The sequence below is a fragment of the Haliotis rufescens genome, unplaced genomic scaffold (genome assembly GCF_023055435.1).
Source record: "Haliotis rufescens isolate VD_foot unplaced genomic scaffold, xgHalRufe1.0.p SCAF_8, whole genome shotgun sequence".
Taxonomy (NCBI): Eukaryota; Metazoa; Mollusca; class Gastropoda; order Lepetellida; family Haliotidae; genus Haliotis; species Haliotis rufescens.
The window spans coordinates 50,869,858-50,892,713 of NW_025964372.1; the positions used below are offsets into that span (position 1 = coordinate 50,869,858).

General features: G+C 45.4%; 2 protein-coding genes across 2 annotated transcripts in view; one reads left to right on the plus strand and one right to left on the minus strand.

Moving 5' to 3' along the window:
- The window catches only part of LOC124124508, a 78,611-nt gene that overhangs the window by 16,148 nt on the left and 39,607 nt on the right, over positions 1 to 22,856 (minus strand). The gene's annotated exons all lie outside the window — the stretch shown is intronic.
- Positions 1,806 to 21,813, plus strand: LOC124124515 (carbohydrate sulfotransferase 11-like). The gene is made up of 2 exons (XM_046487698.2): positions 1,806 to 2,158; positions 20,674 to 21,813. Exon 2 carries the CDS (start codon positions 20,800 to 20,802, stop codon positions 21,739 to 21,741), a length of 942 nt encoding a protein of 313 aa, XP_046343654.1. The 5' UTR covers positions 1,806 to 2,158; positions 20,674 to 20,799; the 3' UTR covers positions 21,742 to 21,813.

Sequence of the window (22,856 nt, forward strand, 5' to 3'; positions counted from 1 at the left end):
ATCATTTTAGATATAGCGAGTAGCATGGATAGATAATATAAACAGGTAACTTCGAGACAGGGGTATCATTTCAGATATAGCGAGTAGCATGGATATATATGTACAGGTAACTTCGAGACAAGTACTTCAGTCGGTTAATATAGTCATGTCGTCGGCGCAGGTTGTCAGTCAGCCTGATACACGGGAGGGGGACCCTACCGTCGCGGAGCGGAAATAGAACTGGATGACCATCGCAGCCTGGCAAAAGTTTCAACATTGATCAAGACTGATCACAGGAAGTACTGTGTAATCCAAGACGGAACAACGCAAATCACCTGGGATTCACGAATGCTCAAAGCAACCCTTTTAAATCTGTAAATGATGACTACCCTTTGCAAGTCGGTCAACGTCAATTCTATGTTCGTGTAAATTAAGACTTTGCAACGTCAATTCTGTGCTCATGTAAATTAAGACTACCCAATGCAAGTTAGTCAACGTCAATTCTATGTTCATGTAAAATAAGACTGGGCAATGTCAATTCTATGTTCATGTAAATTAAGACTGGGCAATGTCAATTCTGTGTTCATGTAAATTAAGACTGGGCAATGTCAATTCTGTGTTCTTGTGAATTAAGACTACCCAATGCAATTTGGTCAGCTCAAACCCTGTTTAAATCGACTTCTCAACCCAAAGCCTATTTATGTCAAGACTTTAAACGAAAGCCCGGTTTATATCAAGATTGTTCAAAGCTTTCCAAGGCTGATCAACACGAATCCTGCTGAAACGTAACGCGACACAATGACAGCTGTTCGTTGCCTGTTCCTCTGCACGCGCAGGGTGCCCCGCCCCCTGGTGGCAATGACGGCGGTGGGGATGATAACACTAACAGTATTCTGTTGTACAACAGGCAAGTATGGTTATCTGTGTGTTATCTGTGTGTTATCTGTGTGTTATCTGTGTGTAACAATAGGCAGTTATCAGTGTAACAAGGGACGTCAGTCTGACTGGCGGACAAGCGTAAGTGCTGTAGTGCATCGCGTTAATATTTGTTCATCATTCCTAAAAATCATCCTCATCATCAGCCTCGTCCCCCAGCTGTGACAACATGGTGAAAGATATATATTCACGATGACAAATTGTGAGCTTGGGATACAGTAGAATGGCCACGTTATACTTGCTTGGTTACACCCTCTGACATATTGCCAATACCGTCACCGACACAATTTTAAACATATTAAAATATGTTACTGCAAACTGGGCGTTCATTACAGCGTCACGGAGGAAATGTTCAGCCATGTAGGAAACTGATCCGGGTTTTGATACATGAACCGGTATGAAAAGAATCGAATAATCATAGTTAACCTGAGTAATTGATCTGGGGCTTTTATGAAATGAAAAATGATACTATCGAATTATTTTTTCTTGTGAAAGAAAACACGGACACACGTCCAACCCGAGGTTCCCGAGGATATACGTTTATAGTAAACTTTCACAAACCGAACGTAACGCTACGTCTGTAGTAATTTAAGTCTGTGTTTAAGTAATAATAATTATGATAAGTGCAAGTAGATGCTCATAGCGCTACACTATTATTTCCCCGGTCAATGGATCAGTGTGCACTCGATTTTAATTCTCAGCTCCCTGGGGAGTATACAACCCAAGCTGCCTGTGAGGCGCTAGAAGGTTAACAGCCACATTACCATCTCATCCTACCGGGTACCCACTCACTGCTGGGTGAACAGAGGCACATTTCGAACAAAGTCACTTGCCTAAGGAGACACCACATGTGGTATATGTGCTTCAGTGTGGGGCAGGTCCTAAGCCCTAGGCCCAGAAACGCTCAGGAGTCAAGCTCCTTGACGTGGTCACCCATCCAACTAATCATCATTCTGATCTGGATGTGTGATAAAGGATAATTATACATGCATCCTATGGAAACTGTAACGCCGGTTTATCATATCTGTAGCACTAAGATATTTTAACAAGCGTATAATAGCTGTACACAGACGACTATCTTTCATATATGTTTATCCAGACTTACACTGTGAGTGTGTGAGTGAGTGAGTATTCTGGTAGAAATAACGGACAATAATGTCTTATATATTTTTCATTTCATCATCTACCAGGCAACAAAGTCCGTCGGAAGTCAACTGGTGATCATGCGGCCAGAACATCACAGGTAATCAGCTCGATAAATGTTACGGGTTTCAGACATTCCTTGGTCAGTGAGTAATCGATGTTTTGTAATTTGAAATCCCAGGCGTTACAAATATCAGACAATTCGAAATTATTCGGCCATCGAAATAAACTATGACCAGCGCATTTTTAAGTAGTGTGTACATAAGTCCCCCGGTGATCATGCTAAAATGTGTAGATGTCTTCAAAGGCGATCGTGCTCAGATGTGTACATGTCTTCAAGGGTGATCACGCTCAGATGTGTACATGTTTCCCAAGGTATTCATGCACATACGTGTACATGTGTCTCAAGGTGATCATGCACAGATGTGTTCATGTGTCCCAATATGATCATGCACAGATGTGTACATGTGTCCCAAGGTGATCATGCACATATTTGTTCATGTGTCCCAAGGTGATTGTGCACAGATGTGTTCATGTGTCCCAAGGTGATCATGCACAGATTTCTTCATGTGTCCCAAGGTGATCATGCACAGATGTGTTCATGTGTCCCAGGGTGATCATGCACAGGTGTGTACATGTGTCCCAAGGTGATTGTGCACAGATTTGTTCATGTCTCCCAAGGTGATCAGGCACAGATGTGTTCATGTGTCCCAAGGTGATCATGCACAGATTTCTTCATGTGTCCCAAGGTGATCATGAACAGATGTGTTCATGTGTCCCAGGGTGATCATGCACAGGTGTGTACATGTGTCCCAAGGTGATTGTGCACAGATTTCTTCATGTGTCCCAAGGTGATCATGCACAGATGTGTTCATGTGTCCCAGGGTGATCATGCACAGGTGTGTACATGTGTCCCAAGGTGATTGTGCACAGATGTGTTCATGTGTCCCAGGGTGATCATGCACAGGTGTGTACATGTGTCCCAAGGTGATTGTGCACAGATTTCTTCATGTGTCCCAAGGTGATCATGCACAGATGTGTTCATGTGTCCCAGGGTGATCATGCACAGGTGTGTACATGTGTCCCAAGGTGATTGTGCACAGATTTCTTCATGTGTCCCAAGGTGATCATGCACAGATGTGTTCATGTGTCCCAGGGTGATCATGCACAGGTGTGTACATGTGTCCCAAGGTGATTGTGCACAGATTTCTTCATGTGTCCCAAGGTGATCATGCACAGATGTGTTCATGTGTCCCAGGGTGATCATGCACAGGTGTGTACATGTGTCCCAAGGTGATTGTGCACAGATGTGTTCATGTGTCCCAGGGTGATCATGCACAGGTGTGTACATGTGTCCCAAGGTGATCATGCACAGATGTGTACATGTGTCCCAAGGTGATCATGCACAGATGTGTACCGGTGTCCCAAGGTGATTGTGCACAGATGTGTTCATGTGTCCAAAGGTGATCATGCACAGATGTGTACATGTGTCCCAAGGTGATCATGCACAGATGTGTACCGGTGTCCCAAGGTGATTGTGCACAGATGTGTTCATGTGTCCCAAGGTGATCATGCACAGATGTGTACATGTGTCCCAAGGTGATCATGCACAGATGTGTACCGGTGTCCCAGGGTGATCATGCACAGATGTGTTCATGTGTCCCAAGGTGATCATGCACAGATGTGTACATGTGTCCCAAGGTGATCATGCACAGATGTGTACCGGTGTCCCAAGGTGATTGTGCACAGATGTGTTCATGTGTCCCAAGGTGATGATGCACATATTTGTTAATGTGTCCCAAGGTGATTGTGCACAGATGTGTTCATGTGTCCCAAGGTGATCATGCACAGATTTCTTCATGTGTCCCAAGGTGATCATGCACAGATGTGTTCATGTGTCCCAGGGTGATCATGCACAGGTGTGTACATGTGTCCCAAGGTGATTGTGCACAGATTTGTTCATGTGTCCCAAGGTGATTGTGCACAGATGTGTTCATGTCTCCCAAGGTGATCAGGCACAGGTGTGTTCATGTGTCCCAAGGTGATCATGCACAGGTGTGTTCATGTGTCCCAAGGTGATCATGCACAGATGTGTTAATCTGTCCCAAGGTGATCATGCACAGGTGTGTTCATGTGTCCCAAGGTGATCATGCACAGATGTGTTAATCTGTCCCAAGGTGATCATGCACAGGTGTGTTCATGTGTCCCAAGGTGATCATGAACAGATGTATACATGTGTCCCAAGGTGATCATGCACAGATGTATACATGTGTCCCAAGGTGATTGTGCACAGATGTGTTAATCTGTCCCAAGGTGATCATGCACAGATCTGTTCATTTGTCCCAAGGTGATCATGCACAGATGTATACATGTGTCCCAAGGTGATCATGCACAGATGTGTTCATGTGTCCCAATGTGATCATGCACAGATGTATACATGTGTCCCAAGGTGATCATGCACAGATGTGTTAATCTGTCCCAAGGTGATCATGCACAGATGTGTACCAGTGTCCCAAGGTGATCATGCACAGATGTGTACCAGTGTCCCCAGGTGATCATGCACAGATGTATACATGTGTCCCAAGGTGATCATGCACAGATGTGTACCAGTGTTTCAGGGTGATCATGCACTGATGTGTACATGTGTCCCAAGGTGATCATGCACAGATGTGTTAATCTGTCCCAAGCTTATCATGCACAGGTGTGTTCATGTGTCCCAAGGTGATCATGCACAGATGTGTCAATCTGTCCCAAGGTGATCATGCACAGATGTGTTCATGTGTCCCAAGGTGATCATGAACAGATGTATACATGTGTCCCAAGGTGATGATGCACAGATGTGTTCATGTGTCCCAATGTGATCATGCATAGATGTATACATGTGTCCCAAGGTGATCATGCACAGATGTGTTAATCTGTCCCAAGGTGATCATGCACAGACGTGTTCATGTGTCCCAAGGTGATCATGCACAGATGTATACATGTGTCCCAAGGTGATCATGCACAGATGTGTACCAGTGTTTCAGGGTGATCATGCACTGATGTGTACATGTGTCCCAAGGTGATCATGCACAGGTGTGTACATGTGTCCCAGGGTGATCATGCACATATGTGTACCAGTGTCCAAGGGTGATCATGCACAGATGTGTACCTGTGTCCCAAGGTGATCATGCAGTGATGTGTACATGTGTCCCAGGTTGATCATGCACAGATGTGTACCGGTGTCCCAATGTGATCATGCACAGGTGTGTACCAGTGTCCCAGGGTGATCATGCACAGATGTGTACCAGTGCCCCAAGGTGATCATGCACAGATGTGTACCGGTGTCCCAGGGTGATCATGCACAGATGTGTACCAGTGTCCCAGGGTGATCATGCACAGATGTGTTAATCTGTCCCAAGGTGATCATGCACATATGTATATATGTGTCCCAAGGTGATCATGCACAGGTGTGTACATGTGTCGCAAGGTGATCATGGACAGATGTGTTCATGTGTCCCAAGGTGACTGTGCACAGATGTGTACATGTGTCCCAAGGTGATCATGCACAGATATGTTCATGTGTCCCAAGGTGATTGAACACATATGTGTTCATGTGTCCCAAGGTGATCATGCACAGATGTGTTAATCTGTCCCAAGGTGATCATGCACATATGTGTTCATGTGTCCCAAGGTGATCATGCACAGATGTATACATGTGTCCCAAGGTGATCATGCACAGGTGTGTACCAGTTTTTCAGGGTGATCATGCACTGATGTGTACATGTGTCCCAAGGTGATCATGCACAGATGTGTTAATCTGTCCCAAGCTTATCATGCACAGGTGTGTTCATGTGTCCCAAGGTGATCATGCACAGATGTGTTAATCTGTCCCAAGGTGATCATGCACAGATGTGGTCATGTGTCCCAAGGTGATCATGCACAGATGTATACATGTGTCCCAAAGTCATCATGCACAGATGTGTTCATGTGTCCCAATGTGATCATGCACAGATGTATACATGTGTCCCAAGGTGATCATGCACAGATGTGTTAATCTGTCCCAAGGTGATCATGCACAGATGTGTTAATCTGTCCCAAGGTGATCATGCACAGATGTGTTCATGTGTCCCAATGTGATCACGCACGGATGTATACATGTGTCCCAAGGTGATCATGCACAGATGTGGTAATCTGTCCCAAGGTGATCATGCACAGATGTGTTCATGTGTCCCAAGTTGATCATGCACAGATGTGTACCAGTGTTTCAGGGTGATCATGCACTGATGTGTACATATGTCCCAAGGTGATCATGCACAGATGTGTTAATCTGTCCCAAGGTGATCATGCACAGGTGTGTTCATGTGTCCCAAGGTGATCATGCACAGATGTGTTAATCTGTCCCAAGGTGATCATGCACAGATGTGTTCATGTGTTCCAAGGTGATCATGCACACATGTATACATGTGTCCCAAGGTGATCATGCACAGATGTGTTCATGTGTCCCAATGTGATCATGCACAGATGTATACATGTGTCCCAAGGTGATCATGCACAGATGTGTTAATCTGTCCCAAGGTGATCGTGCACAGATGTGTTCATGTGTCCCAAGGTGATCATGCACACATGTATACATGTGTCCAAAGGTGATCATGCACAGATGTGTTCATGTGTCCCAATGTGATCATGCACAGATGTATACATGTGTCCCAAGGTGATCATGCACAGATTTGTTCATGTGTCCCAAGGTGATCATGCACACATGTATACCTGTGTCCCAAGGTGATCATGCACAGATGTATACATGTGTCCCAAGGTGATCATGCACGGATGTGTTAATCTGTCCCAAGGTGCTCATGCACAGATGTGTTCATGTGTCCCAAGGTGATCATGCACAGATGTATACATATGTCCCAAGGTGATCATGCACAGATGTGTACCAGTGTTTCAGGGTGATCATGCACTGATGTGTACATGTGTCCCAAGGTGATTATGCACAGGTGAGTACATGTGTCCCAGGGTGATCATGCACAGATGTGTACCTGTGTCCCAGGGTGATCATGCACAGATGTGTACCTGTGTCCCAAGGTGATCATGCAGTGATGTGTACATGTGTCCCAGGTTGATCATGCACAGATGTGTACCGGTGTCCCGGGGTGATCATGCACAGATGTGTTAATCTGTCCCGAGGTGATCATGCACAGATGTGTTCATGTGTCCCAAGGTGAATATGCAAAGATGTGTACATGTGTCCCAAGGTGATTGTGCACAGATTTATTCATGTGTCCCAAGGTGATCATGCACATATGTATATATGTGTCCCAAGGTTATCATGCACAGGTGTGTACATGTGTCCAAAGGTGATCATGCACATATGTGTACCAGTGTTTCAGGGTGATCATGCACTGATGTGTACATGTGTCCCAAGTTGATCATGCACAGATGTGTTAATCTGTCCCAAGGTGATCATGCACAGGTGTGTTCATGTGTCCCAAGGTGATCATGCACAGATGTGTTAATCTGTCCCAAGGTGATCATGCACAGATGTGTTCATGTGTCCCAAGGTGATCATGCACACATGTATACATGTATCCCAAGGTGATCATGCACAGATGTGTTCATGTGTCCCAATGTGATCATGCAAAGATGTATACATGTGTCCCAAGGTGATCATGCACAGATGTGTTCATATGTCCCAAGGTGATCATGCACAGATGTATACCTGTGTCCCAAGGTGATGATGCACAGATGTGTTCATGTGTCCCAATGTGATCATGCACAGATGTATACATGTGTCCCAAGGTGATCATGCACAGATGTGTTAATCTGTCCCAAGGTGATCGTGCACAGATGTGTTCATGTGTCCCAAGGTGATCATACACACATGTATAAATGTGTCCAAAGGTGATCATGAACAGATGTGTTCATGTGTCCCAATGTGATCATGCACAGATGTATACATGTGTCCCAAGGTGATCATGCACAGATGTGTTCATGTGTCCCAAGGTGATCATGCACACATGTAAACATGTGTCCCAAGGTGATCATGCACAGATGTATACATGTGTCCCAAGGTGATCATGCACAGATGTGTACCAGTGTTTCAGGGTGATCATGCACTGATGTGTACATGTGTCCCAAGGTGATCATGCACAGGTGAGTACATGTGTCCCTGGGTGATCATGCACAGATGTGTACCAGTGTCCCAAGGTGATCATGCACAGATGTGTACCTGTGTCCCAAGGTGATCATGCAGTGATGTGTACATGTGTCCCAGGTTGATCATGCACAGATGTGTACCGGTGTCCCAATGTGATCATGCACAGGTGTGTACATGTGTCCCAAGGTAATCATGCACAGATGTGTTAATCTGTCCCAAGGTGATCATGCACAGATGTGTTCATGTGTCCCAAGGTGATCATGCAAAGATGTGTACATGTGTCCCAAGGTGATTGTGCACAGATTTATTCATGTGTCCCAAGGTGATCATGCACATATGTATATATGTGTCCCAAGGTGATCATGCACAGGTGTGTACATGTGTCCCAAGGTGATCATGGACAGATGTGTTCATGTGTCCCAAGGTGACTGTGCACAGATGTGTACATGTGTCCCAAGTTGATCATGCACAGATATGTTCATGTGTCCCGAGGTGATTGAACACATATGTGTTCATGTGTCCCAAGGTGATCATGCACAGATGTGTTAAGCTGTCCCAAGGTGATCATGCACAGATGTGTTCATGTGATCCAATGTGATCATGAACAGATCTATACATGTGTCCCAAGGTGATCATGCAAAGATGTGTTCATGTGTCCCAAGGTGATCATGCACAGATGTGTTCATGTGTCCCAAGGTGATCATGCACAGGTGTGTACATGTGTCCCAAGGTGGTCATGAACAGATGTGTTCATGTGTCCCAAGGTGATCATGAACAGATGTGTACCAGTGTCCCAGGGTGATCATGCACAGATGTGTACATGTGTCCCAAGGTGATCATGCACAGATGTATACATGTGTCCCAAAGTGATCATGCACAGATGTGTACATGTGTCCCAAGGTGATCATGCACAGATGTGTTCATGTGTCCCAATGTGGTCATGCACAGATGTATACATGTGTCCCAAGGTGATCATGCACAGATGTGTTAATCTGTCCCAAAGTGATCATGCACAGATGTGTTCATGTGTCCCAAGGTGATCATGCACAGATGTGTACCGGTGTCCCAGGGTGATCATTCACAGATGTGTACATGTGTCCCAGGGTGATCATGCACAGATGTGTTAATCTGTCCCAAGGTGATCATGCACAGATGTGTTCATGTGTCCCAAGGTGATCATGCAAAGATGTGTACATGTGTCCCAAGGTGATTGTACACAGATTTATTCATGTGTCCCAAGGTGATCATGCACATATGTATATATGTGTCCGAAGGTGATCATGCACAGGTGTGTACATGTGTCCCAATGTGATCATGCACAGATGTGTTCATGTGTCCCAAGGTGATCATGCAAAGATGTGTACATGTGTTCCAAGGTGATTGTGCACAGATTTATTCATGTGTCCGAAGGTGATCATGCACATATGTATATATGTGTCCCAAGGTGATCATGCACAGGTGTGTACATGTGTCCCAAGGTGATCATGAACAGATGTGTTCATGTGTCCCAAGGTGACTGTGCACAGATGTGTACATGTGTCCCAAGTTGATCATGCACAGATATGTTCATGTGTCCCAAGGTGATTGAACACATATGAGTTCATGTGTCCCAAGGTGATCATGCACAGATGTGTTAATCTGTCCCAAGGTGATCATGCACAGATCTGTTCATGTGTCCCAATGTGATCAAGAACAGATGTATACATGTGTCCCAAGGTGATCATGCAAAGATGTGTTCATGTGTCCCAAGGTCATCATGCACAGATGTGTTCATGTGTCCCAAGGTGATTGTGCACAGATTTATTCATGTGTCCCAAGGTGATCATGCACATATGTATATATGTGTCCCAAGGTGATCATGCACAGGTGTGTACATGTGTCCCAAGGTGATCATGGACAGATGTGTTCATGTGTCCCAAGGTGACTGTGCACAGATGTGTACATGTGTCCCAAGTTGATCATGCACAGATATGTTCATGTGTCCCGAGGTGATTGAACACATATGTGTTCATGTGTCCCAAGGTGATCATGCACAGATGTGTTAATCTGTCCCAAGGTGATCATGCACAGATGTGTTCATGTGTCCCAATGTGATCATGAACAGATGTATACATGTGTCCCAAGGTGATCATGCAAAGATGTGTTCATGTGTCCCAAGGTGATCATGCACAGATGTGTTCATGTGTCCCAAGGTGATCATGCACAGGTGTGTACATGTGTCCCAAGGTGGTCATGAACAGATGTGTTCATGTGTCCCAAGGTGATCATGAACAGATGTGTACCAGTGTCCCAGGGTGATCATGCACAGATGTGTACATGTGTCCCAAGGTGATCATGCACAGATGTATACATGTGTCCCAAAGTGATCATGCACAGATGTGTACATGTGTCCCAAGGTGATCATGCACAGATGTGTTCATGTGTCCCAATGTGATCATGCACAGATGTATACATGTGTCCCAAGGTGATCATGCACAGATGTGTTAATCTGTCCCAAAGTGATCATGCACAGATGTGTACCGGTGTCCCAGGGTGATCATGCACAGATGTGTACCAGTGTCCCAGGGTGATCATGCACAGATGTGTTAATCTGTCCCAAGGTTATCATGCACAGATGTGTTCATGTGTCCCAAGGTGATCATGCAAAGATGTGTACATGTGTCCCAAGGTGATTGTACACAGATTTATTCATGTGTCCCAAGGTGATCATGCACATATGTATATATGTGTCCCAAGGTGATCATGCACAGGTGTGTTCATGTGTCCCAAGGTGATCATGAACAGATGTGTTCATGTGTCCCAAGGTGACTGTGCACAGATGTCTACATGTGTCCCAAGTTGATCATGCACAGATATGTTCATGTGTCCCAAGGTGATTGAACACATATGTGTTCATGTGTCCCAAGGTGATCATGCACAGATGTGTTAATCTGTCCCAAGGTGATCATGCACAGATCTGTTCATGTGTCCCAATGTGATCATGAACAGATGTATACATGTGTCCCAAGGTGATCATGCAAAGATGTGTTCATGTGTCCCAAGGTGATCATGCACAGATGTGTTCATGTGTCCCAAGGTGATCATGCACAGGTGTGTACATGTGTCCCTAGGTGATCATGCACAGATGTAAACATGTGTCCCAAGTTGATCATGCACAGATATCTTCATGTGTCCCAAGGTGATTGTGCACAGATGTGTTCATGTGTCCCAAGGTGATCATGCACAGATTTGTTCATGTGTCCCAAGGTGATTGTGCACATATTTGTTCATGTGTCCCAAGGTGATGATGCACATATTTGTTCATGTGTCCCAGGGTGATCATGCACAGATGTGTACATGTGTCCCAAGGTGATCATGCACAGATGTGTTCATGTGTCCCAAGGTGATCATGCACAGATGTATACATGTGTCCCAAGGTGATCCTGCACAGATGAATACATGTGTCACAAGGTGATCATGCACAGATGTGTTCATGTGTCCCAAGGTGATCATGCACAGGTGTGTACATGTGTCCCAAGGTGATCATGCACAGATGTATACATGTGTCCCAAGGTGATCATGCACAGATGAATACATGTGTCCCAAGGTGATCATGCACAGATGTGTTCATGTGTCCCAAGGTGATCATGAACAGATGTGTTCATGTGTCCCAAGGTGACTGTGCACAGATGTGTACATGTGTCCCAAGGTGATCATGCACAGATGTAAACATGTGTCCCAAGTTGATCATGCACAGATATGTTCATGTGTCCCAAGGTGATTGTGCACAGATGTGTTCATGTGTCCCAAGGTGATCATGCACAGATTTGTTCATGTGTCCCAAGGTGATCATGCACAGATGTGTTCATGTGTCCCAGGGTGATCATGCACAGATGTGTACATGTGTCCCAAGGTGATCATGCACAGATGTGTACATGTGTCCCAAGGTGATCATGCACAGATGTGTTCATGTGTCCCAAGGTGATCATGCACAGATGTATACATGTGTCCCAAGGTGATCATGCACAGATGAATACATGTGTTCCAAGTTGATCATGCACAGGTGTGTACTTGTGTCCCAAGGTGATCATGCACAGATGTGTTCATGTGTCCCAAGGTTATCATGCACAGATGTTTACATGCGTCCCAAGGTGATCATGCACAGATGTGTACATGTGTCCCAGGGTGATCATGCACAGATGTGTACATGTGTCAGACGGTGATCATGCACAGATGTATACATGTGTCCGAAGGTGATCATGCACAGATGTGTATATGTGTCCCAGGGTGATCATGAACAGATGTGTTCATGTGTCCCAAGGTGATCATGCACAGATGTGTTCATGTGTCCCAGGGTGATCATGCACAGATGTGTACATGTGTCCCAAGGTGATCATGCACCGATGTGTACATGTGTCCCAAGGTGATCATGCACAGATGTGTTCATGTGTCCCAGGGTGATCATGCACAGATGTATATATGTGTCCCAAGGTGATCATGCACAGATGTGTACATGTGTCCCAGGGTGATCATGCACAGATGTGTTCATGTGTCCCAGGGTGATCATGCACAGATGTGTTCATGTGTCCCAAGGTGATTGTGCACAGGTTTATTTATGTGTCCCAAGGTGATCATGCACAGATGTGTTCATGTGTCCCAAGGTGATCATGCACAGATGTGTTCATGTGTCCCAATGTTATCATGCACAGATGTGTTAATATGTCCCAAGGTGATCATGCACAGATGTGTTCATGTGTCCCAAGCTGATCATGCAGTGATGTGTACATGTGTCCCAGGTTGATCATGCACAGATGTGTACCGGTGTCCCGGGGTGATCATGCACAGATGTGTACCTGTGTCCCAAGGTGATCATGCAGTGATGTGTACATGTGTCCCAGGTTGATCATGCACAGATGTGTACCGGTGTCCCGGGGTGATCATGCACAGATGTGTTAATCTGTCCCGAGGTGATCATGCACAGATGTGTTCATGTGTCCCAAGGTGAATATGCAAAGATGTGTACATGTGTCCCAAGGTGATTGTGCACAGATTTATTCATGTGTCCCAAGGTGATCATGCACATATGTATATATGTGTCCCAAGGTTATCATGCACAGGTGTGTACATGTGTCCAAAGGTGATCATGCACATATGTGTACCAGTGTTTCAGGGTGATCATGCACTGATGTGTACATGTGTCCCAAGTTGATCATGCACAGATGTGTTAATCTGTCCCAAGGTGATCATGCACAGGTGTGTTCATGTGTCCCAAGGTGATCATGCACAGATGTGTTAATCTGTCCCAAGGTGATCATGCACAGATGTGTTCATGTGTCCCAAGGTGATCATGCACACATGTATACATGTATCCCAAGGTGATCATGCACAGATGTGTTCATGTGTCCCAATGTGATCATGCAAAGATGTATACATGTGTCCCAAGGTGATCATGCACAGATGTGTTCATATGTCCCAAGGTGATCATGCACAGATGTATACCTGTGTCCCAAGGTGATGATGCACAGATGTGTTCATGTGTCCCAATGTGATCATGCACAGATGTATACATGTGTCCCAAGGTGATCATGCACAGATGTGTTAATCTGTCCCAAGGTGATCGTGCACAGATGTGTTCATGTGTCCCAAGGTGATCATACACACATGTATAAATGTGTCCAAAGGTGATCATGAACAGATGTGTTCATGTGTCCCAATGTGATCATGCACAGATGTATACATGTGTCCCAAGGTGATCATGCACAGATGTGTTCATGTGTCCCAAGGTGATCATGCACACATGTAAACATGTGTCCCAAGGTGATCATGCACAGATGTATACATGTGTCCCAAGGTGATCATGCACAGATGTGTACCAGTGTTTCAGGGTGATCATGCACTGATGTGTACATGTGTCCCAAGGTGATCATGCACAGGTGAGTACATGTGTCCCTGGGTGATCATGCACAGATGTGTACCAGTGTCCCAAGGTGATCATGCACAGATGTGTACCTGTGTCCCAAGGTGATCATGCAGTGATGTGTACATGTGTCCCAGGTTGATCATGCACAGATGTGTACCGGTGTCCCAATGTGATCATGCACAGGTGTGTACATGTGTACCAAGGTAATCATGCACAGATGTGTTAATCTGTCCCAAGGTGATCATGCACAGATGTGTTCATGTGTCCCAAGGTGATCATGCAAAGATGTGTACATGTGTCCCAAGGTGATTGTGCACAGATTTATTCATGTGTCCCAAGGTGATCATGCACATATGTATATATGTGTCCCAAGGTGATCATGCACAGGTGTGTACATGTGTCCCAAGGTGATCATGGACAGATGTGTTCATGTGTCCCAAGGTGACTGTGCACAGATGTGTACATGTGTCCCAAGTTGATCATGCACAGATATGTTCATGTGTCCCGAGGTGATTGAACACATATGTGTTCATGTGTCCCAAGGTGATCATGCACAGATGTGTTAAGCTGTCCCAAGGTGATCATGCACAGATGTGTTCATGTGATCCAATGTGATCATGAACAGATCTATACATGTGTCCCAAGGTGATCATGCAAAGATGTGTTCATGTGTCCCAAGGTGATCATGCACAGATGTGTTCATGTGTCCCAAGGTGATCATGCACAGGTGTGTACATGTGTCCCAAGGTGGTCATGAACAGATGTGTTCATGTGTCCCAAGGTGATCATGAACAGATGTGTACCAGTGTCCCAGGGTGATCATGCACAGATGTGTACATGTGTCCCAAGGTGATCATGCACAGATGTATACATGTGTCCCAAAGTGATCATGCACAGATGTGTACATGTGTCCCAAGGTGATCATGCACAGATGTGTTCATGTGTCCCAATGTGGTCATGCACAGATGTATACATGTGTCCCAAGGTGATCATGCACAGATGTGTTAATCTGTCCCAAAGTGATCATGCACAGATGTGTTCATGTGTCCCAAGGTGATCATGCACAGATGTGTACCGGTGTCCCAGGGTGATCATTCACAGATGTGTACATGTGTCCCAGGGTGATCATGCACAGATGTGTTAATCTGTCCCAAGGTGATCATGCACAGATGTGTTCATGTGTCCCAAGGTGATCATGCAAAGATGTGTACATGTGTCCCAAGGTGATTGTACACAGATTTATTCATGTGTCCCAAGGTGATCATGCACATATGTATATATGTGTCCGAAGGTGATCATGCACAGGTGTGTACATGTGTCCCAATGTGATCATGCACAGATGTGTTCATGTGTCCCAAGGTGATCATGCAAAGATGTGTACATGTGTTCCAAGGTGATTGTGCACAGATTTATTCATGTGTCCGAAGGTGATCATGCACATATGTATATATGTGTCCCAAGGTGATCATGCACAGGTGTGTACATGTGTCCCAAGGTGATCATGAACAGATGTGTTCATGTGTCCCAAGGTGACTGTGCACAGATGTGTACATGTGTCCCAAGTTGATCATGCACAGATATGTTCATGTGTCCCAAGGTGATTGAACACATATGAGTTCATGTGTCCCAAGGTGATCATGCACAGATGTGTTAATCTGTCCCAAGGTGATCATGCACAGATCTGTTCATGTGTCCCAATGTGATCAAGAACAGATGTATACATGTGTCCCAAGGTGATCATGCAAAGATGTGTTCATGTGTCCCAAGGTCATCATGCACAGATGTGTTCATGTGTCCCAAGGTGATTGTGCACAGATTTATTCATGTGTCCCAAGGTGATCATGCACATATGTATATATGTGTCCCAAGGTGATCATGCACAGGTGTGTACATGTGTCCCAAGGTGATCATGGACAGATGTGTTCATGTGTCCCAAGGTGACTGTGCACAGATGTGTACATGTGTCCCAAGTTGATCATGCACAGATATGTTCATGTGTCCCGAGGTGATTGAACACATATGTGTTCATGTGTCCCAAGGTGATCATGCACAGATGTGTTAATCTGTCCCAAGGTGATCATGCACAGATGTGTTCATGTGTCCCAATGTGATCATGAACAGATGTATACATGTGTCCCAAGGTGATCATGCAAAGATGTGTTCATGTGTCCCAAGGTGATCATGCACAGATGTGTTCATGTGTCCCAAGGTGATCATGCACAGGTGTGTACATGTGTCCCAAGGTGGTCATGAACAGATGTGTTCATGTGTCCCAAGGTGATCATGAACAGATGTGTACCAGTGTCCCAGGGTGATCATGCACAGATGTGTACATGTGTCCCAAGGTGATCATGCACAGATGTATACATGTGTCCCAAAGTGATCATGCACAGATGTGTACATGTGTCCCAAGGTGATCATGCACAGATGTGTTCATGTGTCCCAATGTGATCATGCACAGATGTATACATGTGTCCCAAGGTGATCATGCACAGATGTGTTAATCTGTCCCAAAGTGATCATGCACAGATGTGTACCGGTGTCCCAGGGTGATCATGCACAGATGTGTACCAGTGTCCCAGGGTGATCATGCACAGATGTGTTAATCTGTCCCAAGGTTATCATGCACAGATGTGTTCATGTGTCCCAAGGTGATCATGCAAAGATGTGTACATGTGTCCCAAGGTGATTGTACACAGATTTATTCATGTGTCCCAAGGTGATCATGCACATATGTATATATGTGTCCCAAGGTGATCATGCACAGGTGTGTTCATGTGTCCCAAGGTGATCATGAACAGATGTGTTCATGTGTCCCAAGGTGACTGTGCACAGATGTCTACATGTGTCCCAAGTTGATCATGCACAGATATGTTCATGTGTCCCAAGGTGATTGAACACATATGTGTTCATGTGTCCCAAGGTGATCATGCACAGATGTGTTAATCTGTCCCAAGGTGATCATGCACAGATCTGTTCATGTGTCCCAATGTGATCATGAACAGATGTATACATGTGTCCCAAGGTGATCATGCAAAGATGTGTTCATGTGTCCCAAGGTGATCATGCACAGATGTGTTCATGTGTCCCAAGGTGATCATGCACAGGTGTGTACATGTGTCCCTAGGTGATCATGCACAGATGTAAACATGTGTCCCAAGTTGATCATGCACAGATATCTTCATGTGTCCCAAGGTGATTGTGCACAGATGTGTTCATGTGTCCCAAGGTGATCATGCACAGATTTGTTCATGTGTCCCAAGGTGATTGTGCACATATTTGTTCATGTGTCCCAAGGTGATGATGCACATATTTGTTCATGTGTCCCAGGGTGATCATGCACAGATGTGTACATGTGTCCCAAGGTGATCATGCACAGATGTGTTCATGTGTCCCAAGGTGATCATGCACAGATGTATACATGTGTCCCAAGGTGATCCTGCACAGATGAATACATGTGTCACAAGGTGATCATGCACAGATGTGTTCATGTGTCCCAAGGTGATCATGCACAGGTGTGTACATGTGTCCCAAGGTGATCATGCACAGATGTATACATGTGTCCCAAGGTGATCATGCACAGATGAATACATGTGTCCCAAGGTGATCATGCACAGATGTGTTCATGTGTCCCAAGGTGATCATGAACAGATGTGTTCATGTGTCCCAAGGTGACTGTGCACAGATGTGTACATGTGTCCCAAGGTGATCATGCACAGATGTAAACATGTGTCCCAAGTTGATCATGCACAGATATGTTCATGTGTCCCAAGGTGATTGTGCACAGATGTGTTCATGTGTCCCAAGGTGATCATGCACAGATTTGTTCATGTGTCCCAAGGTGATCATGCACAGATGTGTTCATGTGTCCCAGGGTGATCATGCACAGATGTGTACATGTGTCCCAAGGTGATCATGCACAGATGTGTACATGTGTCCCAAGGTGATCATGCACAGATGTGTTCATGTGTCCCAAGGTGATCATGCACAGATGTATACATGTGTCCCAAGGTGATCATGCACAGATGAATACATGTGTTCCAAGTTGATCATGCACAGGTGTGTACTTGTGTCCCAAGGTGATCATGCACAGATGTGTTCATGTGTCCCAAGGTTATCATGCACAGATGTTTACATGCGTCCCAAGGTGATCATGCACAGATGTGTACATGTGTCCCAGGGTGATCATGCACAGATGTGTACATGTGTCAGACGGTGATCATGCACAGATGTATACATGTGTCCGAAGGTGATCATGCACAGATGTGTATATGTGTCCCAGGGTGATCATGAACAGATGTGTTCATGTGTCCCAAGGTGATCATGCACAGATGTGTTCATGTGTCCCAGGGTGATCATGCACAGATGTGTACATGTGTCCCAAGGTGATCATGCACCGATGTGTACATGTGTCCCAAGGTGATCATGCACAGATGTGTTCATGTGTCCCAGGGTGATCATGCACAGATGTATATATGTGTCCCAAGGTGATCATGCACAGATGTGTACATGTGTCCCAGGGTGATCATGCACAGATGTGTTCATGTGTCCCAGGGTGATCATGCACAGATGTGTTCATGTGTCCCAAGGTGATTGTGCACAGGTTTATTTATGTGTCCCAAGGTGATCATGCACAGATGTGTTCATGTGTCCCAAGGTGATCATGCACAGATGTGTTCATGTGTCCCAATGTTATCATGCACAGATGTGTTAATATGTCCCAAGGTGATCATGCACAGATGTGTTCATGTGTCCCAAGCTGATCGTGAACAGATGTATACATGTTTCCCAAGGTGATCATGCACAGATGTGTTCATGTGTCCCAAGGTGATCATGCACAGATGTATACATGTGTCCCAAGCTGATTATGAACAGATGTATACATGTTTCCCAAGGTGATCATGCACAGATGTGTTCATGTGTCCCAAGGTGATCATGCACAGATGTATACATGTGTCCCAAGCTGATTATGAACAGATGTATACATGTTTCCCAAGGTGATCATGTACAGGTGTGTTAATCTGTCCCAAGGTGACCATGAACAGATGTGTTCATGTGTCCCAAGGTGATCATGCACAGATGTGTACATGCGTCCCAAGTTGATCATGCAAAAATATGTTCATGTGTCCCAAGGTGATTGTGCACAGATGTGTTCATGTGTCCCAAGGTGATCGTGCACAGATGTGTTAATCTGTCATAAGGTGATCATGCAAAGATGTGTTAATCTGTCATAAGGTGATCATGCACAGATGTGTTCATGTGTCCCAAGGTGATCATGCACAGATGTGTTAATCTGTCATAAGGTGATCATGCAAAGATGTGTTCATGTATCCCAAGGTGATCATGCACAGGTGTATACATGTTTCCCAAGGTGACCATGCATAGATGTGTGCATATGTCCCAATGTGATCATGCACAGGTGTGTTCATGTGTCCTAATGTGATCATGCACAGATGTATACATGTGTCCCAAGGTGATCGTGCACAGGTGTGTACATGTGTCCCAGGTTGATCATGCACAGATGTGTACCAGTGTCCCAAGGTCATCATGCACAGATGTGTACCAGTGTCCCAGGGTGATCATGCACTGATGTGTACATGTGTCCCAAGGTGATCATACACAGGTGAGTACATGTGTCCCAGGGTGATCATGCACAGATATGTACCAGTATCCCAATGTGATCATGCACAGATGTGTACCTGTGTCCCAAGGTGATCATGCAGTGATGTGTACATGTGTCCCAGGTTGATCATGCACAGATGTGTACCGGTGTCCCAATGTGATCATGCACAGGTGTGTACATGTGTCCCAGGTTGATCATGCACAGATGTGTACCAGTGTCCCAGGGTGATCATGCACAGGTATGTACATGTGTCCCAGGGTGATCATGCACAGGTGTGTACATGTGTCCCAGGGTGATCATGCACAGATGTGTACCAGTGTCCCAGGGTGATCATGCACAGATGTGTACCAGTGTCCCAGGGTGATCATGCACAGGTGTGTTCATGTGTCCCAAGGTGATCATGCACAGGTGTGTACCAGTGTCCCAGGGTGATCATGCACAGATGTGTACCAGTGTCCCAGGGTGATCATGCACAGATGTGTACCTGTGTCCCAGGGTGATCATGCACAGATGTGTACCAGTGTCCCAGGGTGATCATGCACAGATGTGTACCTGTGTCCCAGGGTGATCATGCACAGATGTGTACCAGTGTCCCAGGGTGATCATGCACAGATGTGTACCTGTGTCCCAGGGTGATCATGCACAGGTGTGTATCCCATGACTGTCTCCAGGTTGGGATACTGGGGCAGAATAATAATATATGGGGCAGAATGATGAGGATTCGGGTCATAAAAGATCTCATTATCCATGTTTTTCGCAAAATGATTAGGGAAAGTATTATTCGTGTTTTTAATTTGAAGCAATAAAGCAGTTTTTCTTGCTTTTCAGACAGTGCTTTAGAAACTGGTGTTAGTAATATGTCATGTATCGTCATCAAGTAGAAAATACAATCCTCAGCGGTTCAAAGTTACCGTTTTGAGCAATAGAAAATACTCAATGCAATATTTTGTTTAGATACTGCACGGCAACGTGGTTGATAGCGGCGCATCCGTTTATGCAGCGCGGCGACGTCGTCTGCAACAAGTTTGTGAGGGCAATAAGGGAACGGGCCGGACGGAAAACATCCTCGTCTACCGCAACATGTCCTACGGTGTGGTACCTAAGGCAGGCTGCACGTTTTGGATCCGCGTGTTCCGGTTCCTCCACAACGATACCAGGGGGCGCAACCTTGACAACCCATTCAAGATGACGAGGTATGAAGCCCATGGTGGTCCCAGGAAGATCAAGATGTACAGACTTCAGAAAGAGGAGGACAAGCGTGTTGTCATGGCAACAACACGTTTCATGGTTGCGAGAAACCCATTTACGCGATTGTTCACGGCTTACATCGACAAGCTGTATCTTCCTGACTACTGGTCCAGCGCCGGGAAGACCATCGTCTCCCGCCGAGAGAATGCATCTTCTCGTAGTCTGAGTTGTGGACACGATGTTTCTTTCACTGAATTCCTTGGGCATGTTGTGGATGTCGGTGAACGTAATGCGGTCTCTCTGAACGGACACTGGCGTCCGATAGAGCACGCCTGTAACCCATGCGCATTCAAACCAGACATAGTGGCCACACAGGAGACGTTCTCGCGAGATTCACGCTTCATACTGGAGAGATTCGGACTTGGACATCTATTACAGAACCATTCTCGCATAGATCACGTGCTGGACGAGTTGACAATACTAACCGACTGGAACTATCGTCCTCATGACATGTGCCTGACCCGGAAGCAGTTAGCAGGAAGGTTGTGGAGAACGTTTCAGATCAATGGCTACCTAACTCCTGGCTCGGAAGAACTTTTAGAAGCTGAGTCTTCAGAGAATCTGACAAAAGACAAACTGAAGCAGCTTATGTTCCGTTCCTATCGGGATTCCATTTTGACAAAACAGGAGTCTTCCTCACAGAGGCGATCCTTCCTTAGACAGGCCTACGCCTCAGTACCACGGGGTATACTTGACAGAGTGGTCCAACTATTCAGAAATGACTTCTTATACTTCGACTACGACAGCTCTGTAGACACTCTTCTACATATGTGATAATGACTATATAAACTGCCATGATAGCGAAAATGTATTTGTGTTATTGTTATTAAAAACTATTCTTCTTGATCTTGTTCTCATATTCTTCGACCGCCTCCATGGTCGGCTCGGAGTCAGAAAACTGTGTCTGAGTTGGGTATTTATGTTAAACTGCGACATGGTATCTCAGTGTGGTAGCACTATAAATCCGCATCAGTTCAGACCAGTACAAGCACACACACGCACACACGCACACACGCACGCACACACGCACGCACACACGCACACACACACACACACACACACACACACACACGTCGCTATATTAGTGCAAAAATCTTGGACGCGACGTTAAACCCCATTTCACCTCATCTCACATCATAATCCACTTCTTGTAATTAGGGGGCGGTCGGGTAGCCTTGTGGTTAAAGCGTTCGCTCGTCATGCCGAAGACATCGGTTCGATTCCAGCCATGGGTACAATGTGTGAAGCCCATTTCTGGTGTCCCCCGCCTTGATATTGCTAGAATATTGCTAAAAGCGGCGCAAAACCATACTCACTCTTGTAAGTAGAGTTGTGAGGCATACAGTAGCAGTGCGTTGTTATGACAACCATTAACTGCTCGACTGATATACATCGTCCAATGAGAGATAAGCAAATGGGATCATTTTCGGCGGATAATCTAAACTGGTTATTTTCTTTGCAAAATATTTACATGTGGTTTTACATTTTACATGTAAATGAATAAATTATACAATGTTTGCATAGAATTTAATATATTCAACTAGACATGCAACTGGAGGCTGTGCTCAAATAACCATCTGCCTCAGATATTAGCATGATAAATATTAAGATGACAGCTGGAGGAAAATACGCGAAAATAACTCTAAGATGAAATACCGACCTTGACAGAGTTACGTAATCCATATTCAATCCTAAGGTAGCTTAAGTCGCAGTTTCCGGGATGGAGGGATGTGTGGCATCCGATCCAGAATACCCGTTGTTCATGCGATGAGCCACCGGTTGGCCTGGCCCAGACTCCAGCATTTATAATGCGTCGTAACGGAGTAAAACACCGGACTCACTCACTCACTCAACATTTAGCGATACATGCAGCACTAACCAACATGAAG